Genomic DNA, 12,011 nt, shown 5'->3' on the forward strand with positions numbered 1-12,011 from the left:
TTAGCTTTAACGTGCACAAACAACTATAGCTATTATCATACAGTTAACCTGTCAAAGGTAATAACACATACAGGTTCATTAACGCACACGTAATCACACAAAACTGCGTTACAACTGCCATGCTCTGCCGCTGCTCCTTTCGTCTCTCGCTCTTCCTCTGCGTGATGCGCACATGACCACTGATGCGCTCATTCCCTTTGGGTGCGCTTGATTCCTGCCTCTAGACGTCCTGAGGCCGAGTCAGCAGGGAATTTGCACATATGCTGTATGCATTTTGTCCATTCCAAAGTTGTGAGTCTACACCGGCCAAAATACTGTTTTTAATAATTAACATTTGAAATGATGAAGGCACAAAATTAGCTGCCTTCCCAGAAAAACACAAAAACATTTCAGAAGTACTTAAGGGTTTGTGAGGGCACAAAACACTGTTTACTCTTTCCCTCCCGGGCTTCTAGACTTCTAATTGGCCAACATTTCTACACAGTTAGGATTTGGCATGTTCTTGACAGCGCTTGATTTCGTTTTTAGTGTTTACATGTGGACGGAGATATGTTCTTTAACCTGCTCACTGCTTTCTTTCATAGCTTCCTGAGAGTGTGCTTTCACTTCTGGTGTGACATCATTGGTCACATGCACCAAAGCAGTATTTAGATATGAACACAAAGGAAAAAAAATAGCAAAAAAATAAGCAAAAAATTAAAAAACAAAGAAAACAAGCACAAAGGGACTTAAAAGTGATTCACTTTTAAGTCACAGCGATTCTGCTGTAGAAACATGAACAGGACCAAAAAAAAGAACTGTCCCATTATTTTCCTCCACTCCTGGCCCAAACACTCATAAATGCAAAAACAGATGAAAGAAGAGGGCTCTTCCTTTTTGCATTTTACAGAAAATTTTGATTTAAAAAGTGAGAGATGATGCTCTTTAATGTAAGGAATTTGTTCTGTCTTTGTTTATGAGAGCAGCTCTGCTTGCCCCTTCTTGTTACAACTGTCCTGTTTCTTTAATCATTATGCTGAAAAGGCCTTTGATCAAATCATAAATATAGAATTACAGCAAAAACAGTCACGTTCTCCTGGAAGTACCAAGAAAATGTGACTGTTCAACAACTTTTAACTTTTTTGGCATGTGATATTTTTTCTGGCTTATGTTTATTGTTATTGTGTACAGTGGAAAGCTTTGGTCCATGTGGCCAATGATGTCACACCAGCAGTGAAATCACACTCTCACTCAAGTATAAAAAAAAAGCAGCTTCAACTCTGCAGAAATCCTGTACAAAGAAGCTTCAGCAGCTCCTCATCAAACTTTGAGACTTAAAGCTCCAACATGATCTTGCTCCTCTTCTTGTTCGGTCTGGCTCTGGGTGCTCCCTTTGAGGCTCCGTCTGATGGCGGTGAAGTGAAGCTACAGCTTGGTAACTGTCTCATATTCTGACTCCTATTTTCTCTACATTTACCTTTATTTGTGTCTTTTTTTTTTTTATTTCATTCCGAGAACATGTTGTTTATGTTTCTGTTGTTTCTGTTTCAGCAGATTCTGTGATACAAAATTCTTGGTGTTGGACTGTAGCATCGATTTTTTTCCCCATGTTTATGCTGTAGAGTTATGATAAAAACTTGCTTGTAAACACAATAAGAGCAGCTGACTTCTCTGCATGTTTTGACTTTCACAGTGTCAACTGTGCAGATATACTTCTCTGATGTAACCTCTCTGAATAATATCAAAGAAAAAAGTCAGTCACAAGGTGTCACCCTAAAACCTATTTCAGTATTAATAGAACTAAAATAGTTCAGTTCTATTTCAGTCACACTGACAAAAACAGTTCTTGTTTGTTTTTCATTAAGTTCTGACTGCTGTGTCTTCTTTAGATGACCACAGAGTTAAACTACTGCATGGAAACTGTCCCATGTTCTGGTACAGCTTCAATGGCCGCTGCTACAAATATGTGGCCACACACATGAGCTGGGCTGATGCAGAGCTCTACTGTGTGTCACAGCGAGCCAACCTGGTGTCTATCTACAGTGAGGAGGAAGAGGAGTTTGTTAAATCATTAATTAAGAACTTTGACCATGCTCAGCGATACACCTGGATTGGACTGAGTGACATTCATAAAGAAGTCAGATGGATGTGGTCTGATGGTTGTGCAGTGAATTTCACCCACTGGAATGGTGGTTAGCCAAACAACGGATTTGGAGGAAAAACTGAACACTGTGGTCACGCTATCGGTTACTTAAAGAAGTGGAATGATCAGCAATGATCTCTCAATTTACCTTCTGTTTGTGCAACACGGATAAACTGCTCTTAGAAAGTGAAATGTACACCAAATGTACATGTAAACCTGCACTGTTTATGCTATCTGCCTTTTGTGTGTTTGTGCAAAAGTCACAAAATTTCACGAAACTTGATTTTCATAAATCTGGAATCAACAATTGGCAATTGAATATTTACTCATCGCAAAGACTGTTGTTGGCACATGTACATCTCCTCCATCTAATACACTGTAAACACTGCAATAGTTACACGCTTTTTGCACACGCTCTTTCTACTTTTCTGTAACATTCCTGTAAATATTCTTGATATTTATTTATAATCACCTCTGTTAATCCTTGTATACATTAGTGTTATTTTTAAACGTGTAAGTCTGTAACATATTGTATCATTTAATTAGTTTAGTCTGTTATTGGCGCAACTATAACCCACATAATTTCCTTAGGAATTAATAAAGTATGCTGATTCTGATTCTGATTATGTTGTTTGCTGACCTGTTCATCTTTTTGTAGGTGTGTAAAAGCAAAAGTTTTATCCAATTTCATATTATGACAACTGTGACACAAAATATACAATATCAATTGTATATAACCGAAACAACACACTGGGTTCCAATTTAGGGATCTACAGTTCTCAGCTAGCGCTCTTTGACTCTGAAAGTGAGTCAAAGGAGTGAGTGTGACACATGAAGTTCAAGTACACTTCTGGTTTTACATTTGAGAGAAGCAGCGCAGCACTGACCTGCTCTTCTGCTCCCTTCAAGTTGTCACAAAAGATGACATAACATAATTTCACATTCCAGCATTGCAACTTCAAAGGACAAACATCTTTTCTTCTTCTGTACACTTCTACATCGCTGAATAAGCAATATAGTATAATAAACTGAATATGTATGGTTAGTCACTTTGCTTTGTAAGACAGTTAATGTTAGGTAGCTATATCTGATTTTATGATTCCACTACTGCTACTCTCACACTTCCAAATTAATGATTAGGTACATGCTTAACACTAAAGAAATGCTTGAACATTATCAGTGTTTCGTGTGGCTGCTATTTTATCAAATTAAGCAAATTGGCCTATCCCATCTACCATAGGGCGAGAGGCAGGGTACACCCTGGACAGATCGCCAGTCTGACAAAGGGCATGTTATTAGCAGTACAAGAATAAAGATTTTACCATTAATAGAAAATTTAACATTAGCTGCATAACATACAGACACTGTGTTTAGTGTTTCATAATTGAAGGAGGCATTAAAAAAAGCTCATACAAAAAATATACTGCAGTAGTTAGGTCGTTAGTTATAGGTGCAAAAACTTCATTTGTTGAAAGGTAGGAGGGAATTAACACTTTATTAACATTCAACCTGGTCTTAATAAGCAACAATACAAACAACTCTCCCAGTCCCCACAGACTATGAAGTTTTTTTACTGTTCAAGCAAGAGATTATTAACAACCATATCTATATTTTTTTTAATTTTCTATATCTTTTTTTCTAATTGTGCATTCAAAGCATCATCATCATCATCATCATCATCGTATGACCCCTCAGCCTGAATGTAGCAAATAAACCAGGCAACATTTATTGGACCTGGCAGGGACCACCTGAATGCCCTTCCCAGCTTTCTTAAGACTGACGATAAATAAATAAATAAACGTTTTAATTACGTGATTTGTAAAATTGACACTGGGAAAGTTTACACTGGATAAAAAAACAAACAATATTAATACTGGACATTTCTTGTAAATCAATGCAGTGATTTTAAGACCAAAAGCAACTTTTACACACAGGTAAGAGAGTCCAGAGCATCACAGCAGATTCTTCAATCCATTCAAACAGCTCCAACTCCCCACAGCAGGCCATCGACTTCCACACCTCGGCCCAAATATCACTGTCTGTGCCCTGGTATGATTTAAACACACATCCTCTTGGAAGAAATAATTAACAGAAAGTATTTACATGACACTGTTATGAAAAAAATCTTCTTTGTACTTCAGGACAACATTACAGTTTTTTTAGTGCTTTATCATTTTAGTGCTTGTCGTTCAGCTAACGCCATCATTTGCATTACATTGAAACTATCTTCACAGCTTAGTGACAAATAAAGGCCTTCCTTCTACAGACAAGCAGCAACTGCCATCTCTACCTGTCTGTAAAACGCTCAGTAAATGCCATTAATGTGTTTTGTCTTTTAATAAAATTAATCAAAGAAGATTTGATTCTGATTGCAATCCAGAGTATATTAATAAAACTGGTCTTAAGATATCTGCAAACTTTGTGACATCATGTTGAATTTATAAGTGTAAAGTGTAACTTAAAAATATGCAGAAGTCATTTCCACTTAATGGAAATGACTTCTCGATGAAAATTCAGAATATGCTTATGTTTAGTTTTTTTAGGTTTGCTAAATAAGACAAAACAGTTTTCGGCTCAGAGCTGTGTTCATGAAAACTCTGGCATCACAATATCACTCTTGGTATCTTGGTGTAATTGGGAGAGATTCTACTTTTAACAATTTTTTTCAACAAAAACTCAACCACAAGTAGAAAAACTTTAAATTTATAGAATTAACAACAGTCTAGATGGTATTTTATTTTATTAGTCTTCTAATGTCCCGTAAGGTATCCATGAGATTGCCTTGTGAGTTTAGATGAATGTGAAGTGAGGAAACAGTCCTGTGTTCTGGTACAGCTTCAGTGGCCATTGCTGCAGTTATACAGCCAAATTTATGACCTGGGCTGATGCAGAGCTGCACTGTGTGCAGTGTTGGGCAAGTTACTTTGAAAAAGTAATTCAATTATAGTTACTAGTTACTTCTTCAAAAAAGTAAGTAACTGAGTTACAATATTCTAAAAGTAATTACTTACTTGAAAAGTAACTACTGCGTTACTTTAAAAAAAAAGTTTAACCCTCTGGGGTCCAGGGTATAATTGGCCATTTTTAACTACTTTTGATTTTCCCTCCACATTTCACCTTTAAAAACTATTTAATTTGCCTTGTTTGGTATCATCCTTTTCAGCACAACCTCACGTGTCTGAATTTACAATTATGTTTTCATTTTGACATACTGTATTAACACAATTGATCTAAAATCAGACAAAAAACATAAAATCAGAGTAGAAAAAGTTATATTTTTTACTGTAACAACCACAAACATCTTTAATGAATCATATTTCATAGCTTTAAATGCAAATATAAATTGTCAATTTTAAAATCCTATGCACAAGTTTACTTTTACCCTTTTTTTAAATAACCATTTCAAACTATTTACAGAACAATCAGCTGTTCTGCATTCAATAAGATGCCACACAAATTATTTGTGCCACTCCAAATATTTCTGTCCACTATAAAGGAGAACATCACAGCCTGATACCTGCAGGTCTGACAGCAGCAGGTGTATCACTCCTTTTTCTACCTGGAGACAGCAGTCGCCTCATTGTTCTGACACACAACACAAAACTATCCACAACACTACACACTAACTACACAAGACAACACATTAACTACACACTCCAAACACGCTAAACGTCACAAATCTCTCACATCTCAAAACTCGCTCTCTCTCTTTTTCTGCTCTCTCTCTCTCTCTCTCTCGCCGTCACTCCTAAAACTTCTGCTGTTTTTTTGTTTGTTTTTTTGGTCATAAGCACAGAGTGCTTGCTAGTGCTGTCCTTAGACAGTAAACGTGACGAAACTATTGAGAAAAAAACGCCGCGTATATCTTGTTTATCGTGACTCTGGTTTTACGTGGCCTATCAACATAATTTATAAACTGGTATATATCACCTTGTTGCTTTGTCTTTAAGTGGTCATGTGATTGGCTTACCACGACTACTTTATTCTTCCTCAGTCAAACAGCAGCACTCATGCGACTGTTTTGCCCCCTTAGCTCCAGGTGTTGTGCTAGACAGTGATCGTGATTTTCGCGTCCGCGGGAGCGCGCAGCTGCTTAAAGCTGTAGCGCCCAGATTACTTACATAGTCAGCTACTTCTGTGCAACTGATATAAGATGCGGTAAGCTGAACACAGCTTCAACTGTCTGTTTGTTGAAAAATAGTAACGGACCGCGTTTCCTTGTTAGTAACTGTAACGGCGTTGTAACGATAGGAATAGTAATTAGTTAGATTACTCGTTACTGAAAAAAGTAATGCTGTTAGTAACGCCGTTACTTGTAACGCCGTTATTCCCATCACTGACTGTGTGTCAGAGCCAACCTGGTGTCTATCCACAGTTTGGAAGGAGATTGAGTTTTTTAAACTGCTACTCCAAAACTTTGATCCTGCTCATAAACATACCTGAATTGGACTCAGTGACTCAGTCAGGATGGATTTGGGTTAATGCAACTGAAGTCAGCTTTGTTCTTAGAAATGATGGAGAGCTGAGCAACAGAGTGTATAATGAGCACTGTGTGCATTTCAACCAGGCCACAGACTTGTTATGAAACAACAACACATTTGAAAACATTCTCTTGTGTTTGCTGAACTCTCGCACTGAGCAGCTTATTACTGATTTAACTCACTGATTTTACATCTGTGGTTCTGTGGTGATGATTAAGTGTGCTTAAGTACAAAAGTGTCAAAATTGTATTTCCAGGTGTGCTTGACACTAACACAAACAAGCTCAAAACATTTGGATAAAATCACTGCACTATTTTTCCTAATTTAACAATGAAATAAATAAAGATTTAATGTAAAGAGTGTAAACAAATCCAATCTAACCACTGCCCTTCATCATTATCATTCACATTCATAGGCAAAAATATTATTCAGATGCCTTTGAAATCTCAGACCTTCCTACTATCAGAGTTATCTTCCAGGCATGGAAGCAAAAAAGAAAGAAATCCTCTTGCATGGAGCGAGTTTGTTGTCTCTCTGTTTACTAAAGCAGCTCTGGAGTTTCTTCTTTTCTCTTCCTGTAAAAGCTCTGACCTGTCTGTTTACTTAATCAATGCCTTTTATGACACAATTGAATATAATTGCACAGTAAAAACAGTCACAGTCACGTGTTGGTATTCGTTGGAATTCAATGGTCTTTTCTGGCTTGTGTTTAATGTTGTTTACAGTGGAGAGTTCTGGTCAGTTTGGCCAGTGATGTCACACCAGCAGTGAAAACACCCTCTCAGGCAGCTATAAAAGAAAGCAGCATGAACTCTTTGGAGGAATCCTGTACAAAGAAGCTTCAGTAGCTCCTCATCACACTTTGAGACTTAAAGCTCCAACATGATCATGCTCCTCTTCCTGTTCAGTCTGGCTCTGGGTGCTCCTTCTGAGGCTCCTTCTGATGGCAGTGAAGTGAAGCTACAACGTGGTAACTGTCCTGTACTTTGGCTAATCGTTTCTTTATTTACTTTGACCTTTATTTGTGTTTTTTGTAATTTTAGCACCTTTTAGTTAAACACTCCAAGAATATGTTTGTTTTATGTTTCTGATGTTTTTTGTTTCAGCAGGTACTGTGATACAAAAACGATTATTGAAGCATTATAACATGGATTTTTAATCTTCCCATATCAGATGGTTTCTCCTAAGTCATAGAGTTATGATAAAGACCTGCTAATAAACATGATAAGAGCCACTTTGTTCTCTGTGTATTTCAACTTTCGCCTTGATGGACAAGCTTTCATCTTTGACTTTGGCACTATAAATAATCTCCAGAAGGGGATCTGTCAACACTTCAGATTAAGTAGATGATCATATTTTCCTTTTGATGCTTAACTGTGTTGGCTTCTACCGTTTGCTAACTATGGCCCAGTTTATTTATTGTATCATAAAAGTCCTTCTTGGCAAAATGAAACATTTAGATTAGATGTTAAAACGTGAACTCTCCACTCCCTTTTTTCATAACAGGAAACCTGCATAAAATTGGATCAATTATGGAAGGCCTACTTAGAGTAACTAAATAACTTTCTATACAGTAGTTTCTATATACCAACCACTTGAAGGCTATAAAAAGATAGATGTGCACTTACAGTTGTCAGTTTCCACTGTTAGAAATGTTACCAGGAAACTTCAGTAAAGGGATATGGTGGAAGCTCAGATGAACAAAGCTTTAAGACGATCACACAAACCTCTCACGAGTGCCAAATATCTGCAGGACAGTGTAGCTGACACAGCAGTGGTAATGATCTGCTTTTAGATTAGTCTGGTTACTGCAGGGGTTTTATTTTGGATGCTTTACAATTGTAATAGACACAAGGGTGCTTAGACATTTGTGTACACTGTAAATATCTCAAAGTGGAAAAGTAAAAAAAAAAAATACAAACACAGTCTTTTTTAATTAATCTAAACAGGCCAGCCACAATCACTTTATTTATGTCATGATCCTGGGCCATGTTGGCCCAGCATTCTTAGTTTTTCGTGTGTTTTGGGAATTGTTCTTTATTTATGCCTTGGTTTCTAGGTTCTGTTAAGATGTTTCTTATTTGATTACCCCCTGTGTGCCCCTCTGTGTATCTGAGCCCTCGTTTCCCCTCCTTGTGTTTCATTCAATGTTTTCCCCAGCCCGTTATGTCTGTCCTCTCTCTCTCCGCCTGTCTGAACCTCTGTGCACTTCCTGTTTTCTTTGACAGTCCCTCGTCAGTATGCGTCACGTTGTGTTCACTCCTGCCCTGTCTCGTTATGATTATCAGTGTCACCTGTGTTCCCCGTGTATTCCCACTTCCCTCGTTAACCCTCTGTGTATTTATGTCTGCGTCTCCCTCAGTTCTGTGTCGCGTTCTCCCTCATACTGTGTGGATCTCCCCGTGTCTCTCTGTGAGTTTAGTTTGTGATTTTCCAGTTTAGTTTAGGTTGCTTTTGTATGCTTTTTCCCAGCCTGCAAATAAAGCTGTGGTTTTGAGTTCATCCCTTGTGTCTACGAGTTTGCGTTTGGGTCCTCTCCCTGCTCCCACACAGCCAGTCCATGACAATTTATATGTGTTCACTGTTGTAAAAAAACAAAGTGCACAGGTTTTGTTTTGTATTTTTTTACTGGAAAGGATCATGAACTTCTGTTTCCTCTTCCTGGTACAGTCATTTATTCTGTTTTCTTTTTGCTGATAATGTGATTTTATAATATAATAAAACCATAACTATTCAGACAAACAAACAGTGAAGTAAATCTACTAAACCAAAGGTCCTAATAGTTTATCTATTTTGTCATTTACTCCAATCAGGCCTGCCATAGCAGTCACACATCTCTGGGTCCAGTACTAAGAGAGGATCCTCTTGATTGTGTGGAGTTCATTCTGTCTTTGTTTAATGGACCAATTCAGTAATTCTGCATAAATGCAGAATTACAGCAAAACAGTCACGTTCTTCTGAGTCTGCCAGGAGGACGTGGCTGTTCAGCAATTATTAATTTCATTAGAATGTGATGGTCTTTACTGCCTTGTGTTAGTGATGTTTTAAATGAAGAGTTTTTTTTCCATTTGGCCAATGATATCACAGTGATCAATGAAAACACCCTCTCAGGCAGCTATAAAAGAAAGCAGCTCCAACTCTCTGCAGGAATCCCGTACAAAGAAGCTTCAGCAGCTCTTCATCAAAGTTTGAGACTTAAAGCTCCAACATGATCTTGCTCCTCTTCTTGTTTGGACTGGCTCTTGGTGCTCCTTCTGAGTCTCCTGATAAAAATGAACTGAAGCTCCAACTTGGTAACTGTCACACATTCTGACTCTTCTATCCCTTCCTTTATTTTAGCTTTATTTGTGTGTGTGTTTAATTTTCTCTTAATCACAATTTAGTCAAACACTCCAAAAACATGTTGTTCAGATTTCTCATATCTCTGTTTCAGCAGTCAGTGTTACAAAATTCTTGGTGTTAGATTGTTTTGTTTTGGATTTTTTTCCCTCCGTCACATTGGTTCAACTAGACCGTAAAGTTATGATAAAGACTTGCTGGTAAACATAATAAGTGCAGCTCATTTCTCTGCATGTTTTAACTTTGACAGTGTCAACTGTACAGACATGCTTCTCTGATCTACCCTCTGAAAAATATATTTTTTCTAAAATGTCAGTCACACTGACAAAAACAGTTATTAGTTTTTATTTCATCAAGTTCTGACTGCTGTGTCTTCTTCAGATGACCACAGAGTTCAACTACTGCGTGGAAGCTGTCCCATGTTCTGGTACAGCTTCAATGGCCGCTGCTACAAATATGTGGCCACACACATGAGCTGGGCTGATGCAGAGCTCTACTGTGTGTCACAGCGAGCCAACCTGGTGTCTATCTACAGTGAGGAGGAACAGGAGTTTGTTAAATCATTAATTAAGAACTTTGATCATGCTGAGGGATACACCTGGATTGGACTGAGTGACATCCATAAAGAAGGCAGATGGATGTGGTCTGATGGTTGTGCAGTGAGTTTTGTCTACTGGTATGCTGGCGAGCCAAACAACAGTGGAACAAATGAGCACTGTGTTCACACCAACTTGTCGGACTTAAAGAAGTGGAATGATCGCAAATGTTCTCTCATTTTGCCTTCTGTTTGTGCAACACGGACAAACTGCTCTTAGAAACTAAAATGTGTATTTTCCCTGCATTGTACAAAAGCAAATATTTTTTTTGCACATGAATGTTTAAAACTGCTCCAAAGTAAAATGAATAAACAATTATACATGAAAATTCATCATCAGTGCCTCCACTGTTTAACTCTGAGGTTACAGGGCCTATGTCAAAACATGCAAGCGTGTAACTGGTGTCACAGACATGCGCTTGCATGTTTCATCAGCACGCAGTTAGTATTTCAAATAGGGATGAATGCAGAAAATACACCTCCTTATTGATCTTCCCAGAATAACCTAAAATCTTGTTTTGTACAGCAGATAAGTCTTTATGCAATTTTCAAAACAGTGAGGGCATTTTTTCATAACACAGGCTCAACTGCACAAAATACGTTGATTTTTAACAATAATTTTTCCACATTCGTCAAAATTTGACACGCCTTTTCGTGGCTGTAGCTCAGGTGGTAGAGCAGGTCACCTACTAATCAGACAGTTGGTGGTTCGATTCCAGTCTGCTCCAATCTGCATGCCAAATATGTTTATTTTTTTCCTCAAAACCTTACTGACCTCCATAAAGAAGGCAGATAGATGTGGTCTGATGGTTGTGCAGTAGATTATGTCTAATGGGATCCAGGACAACCAGACAACTGACGCAAAGAAGTGGAATGACTGCCCGTGTTCTGTCAGTTTACCTTCTGTCCATGCAATATGGATAAACTGCCCTCAGAAACTGTTTGTGCAAAAGTCACAAAATTCCATGGACCTCGATTTTCATAAATGTGGAAACAACCACTGGCAGCTGCATTCAAAGGGAATATTTACTCATCGTTTCAATGTCAAAATTCATGAAAGCAGAGACTGTTTTTGGTGAACAAATAAATGGTTAAAACTGAAGTGAAAGGAATGAAAAGCTGTAAATGAAAATTCATGATCAGTTCCTCCATTGTGTATCTCTGGGGTTACAAGACACGTCTGCGACATCAGTAACCACATTTAATCAGTAGTATTTAATAAACACTAAGTATTACAAAAGGAGACAAATGGAGATAATACACATCTACCTTTATCATTACCAGAAAAACTCAAATCTAGTTAAGATCTGTTGTTTGGCTTCATCCTAAAAAACACACAGAAGTATATCACTGAGGAGGTGAGGAGAGAGGTACAGCAGTGAGTGTCTACAGCCACAGCCTGTAAAGCTAACATTCAATGAAGAGGTTTGACTGTTCTTCAGGAAACATACAAAGAGGACCACTTACCTACGGT

At 37.9% G+C, this 12,011-nt stretch overlaps 1 protein-coding gene and 1 pseudogene across 1 annotated transcript; both read left to right on the forward strand.

Moving 5' to 3' along the window:
* The first annotated feature begins 1,326 nt into the window (after positions 1-1,326).
* On the forward strand, positions 1,327-2,305 carry LOC135932858 (lactose-binding lectin l-2-like; annotated as a pseudogene).
* Positions 2,306-9,811: 7,506 nt separating this feature from the next.
* Positions 9,812-10,757, forward strand: LOC135932867 (lactose-binding lectin l-2-like). The gene is made up of 2 exons (XM_065470580.1): positions 9,812-9,896; positions 10,336-10,757. Exons 1-2 carry the CDS (start codon positions 9,812-9,814, stop codon positions 10,755-10,757), a joined length of 507 nt encoding a protein of 168 aa, XP_065326652.1.
* Positions 10,758-12,011: the final 1,254 nt, after the last annotated feature.

The sequence above is a fragment of the Pelmatolapia mariae genome, linkage group LG22 (genome assembly GCF_036321145.2).
Source record: "Pelmatolapia mariae isolate MD_Pm_ZW linkage group LG22, Pm_UMD_F_2, whole genome shotgun sequence".
Lineage (NCBI taxonomy): Eukaryota > Metazoa > Chordata > Actinopteri > Cichliformes > Cichlidae > Pelmatolapia > Pelmatolapia mariae.

Coding starts and splice junctions, on each gene's coding strand:
- LOC135932867 (XM_065470580.1), top strand. CDS start 9,812: ATGATCTTGCTCCTCTTCTTGTTTGGACTGGCTCTTGGTGCTCCTTCT. Junction 9,897..10,335: donor TGAACTGAAGCTCCAACTTG/GTAACTGTCACA, acceptor ATGACCACAGAG/TTCAACTACTGCGTGGAAGC.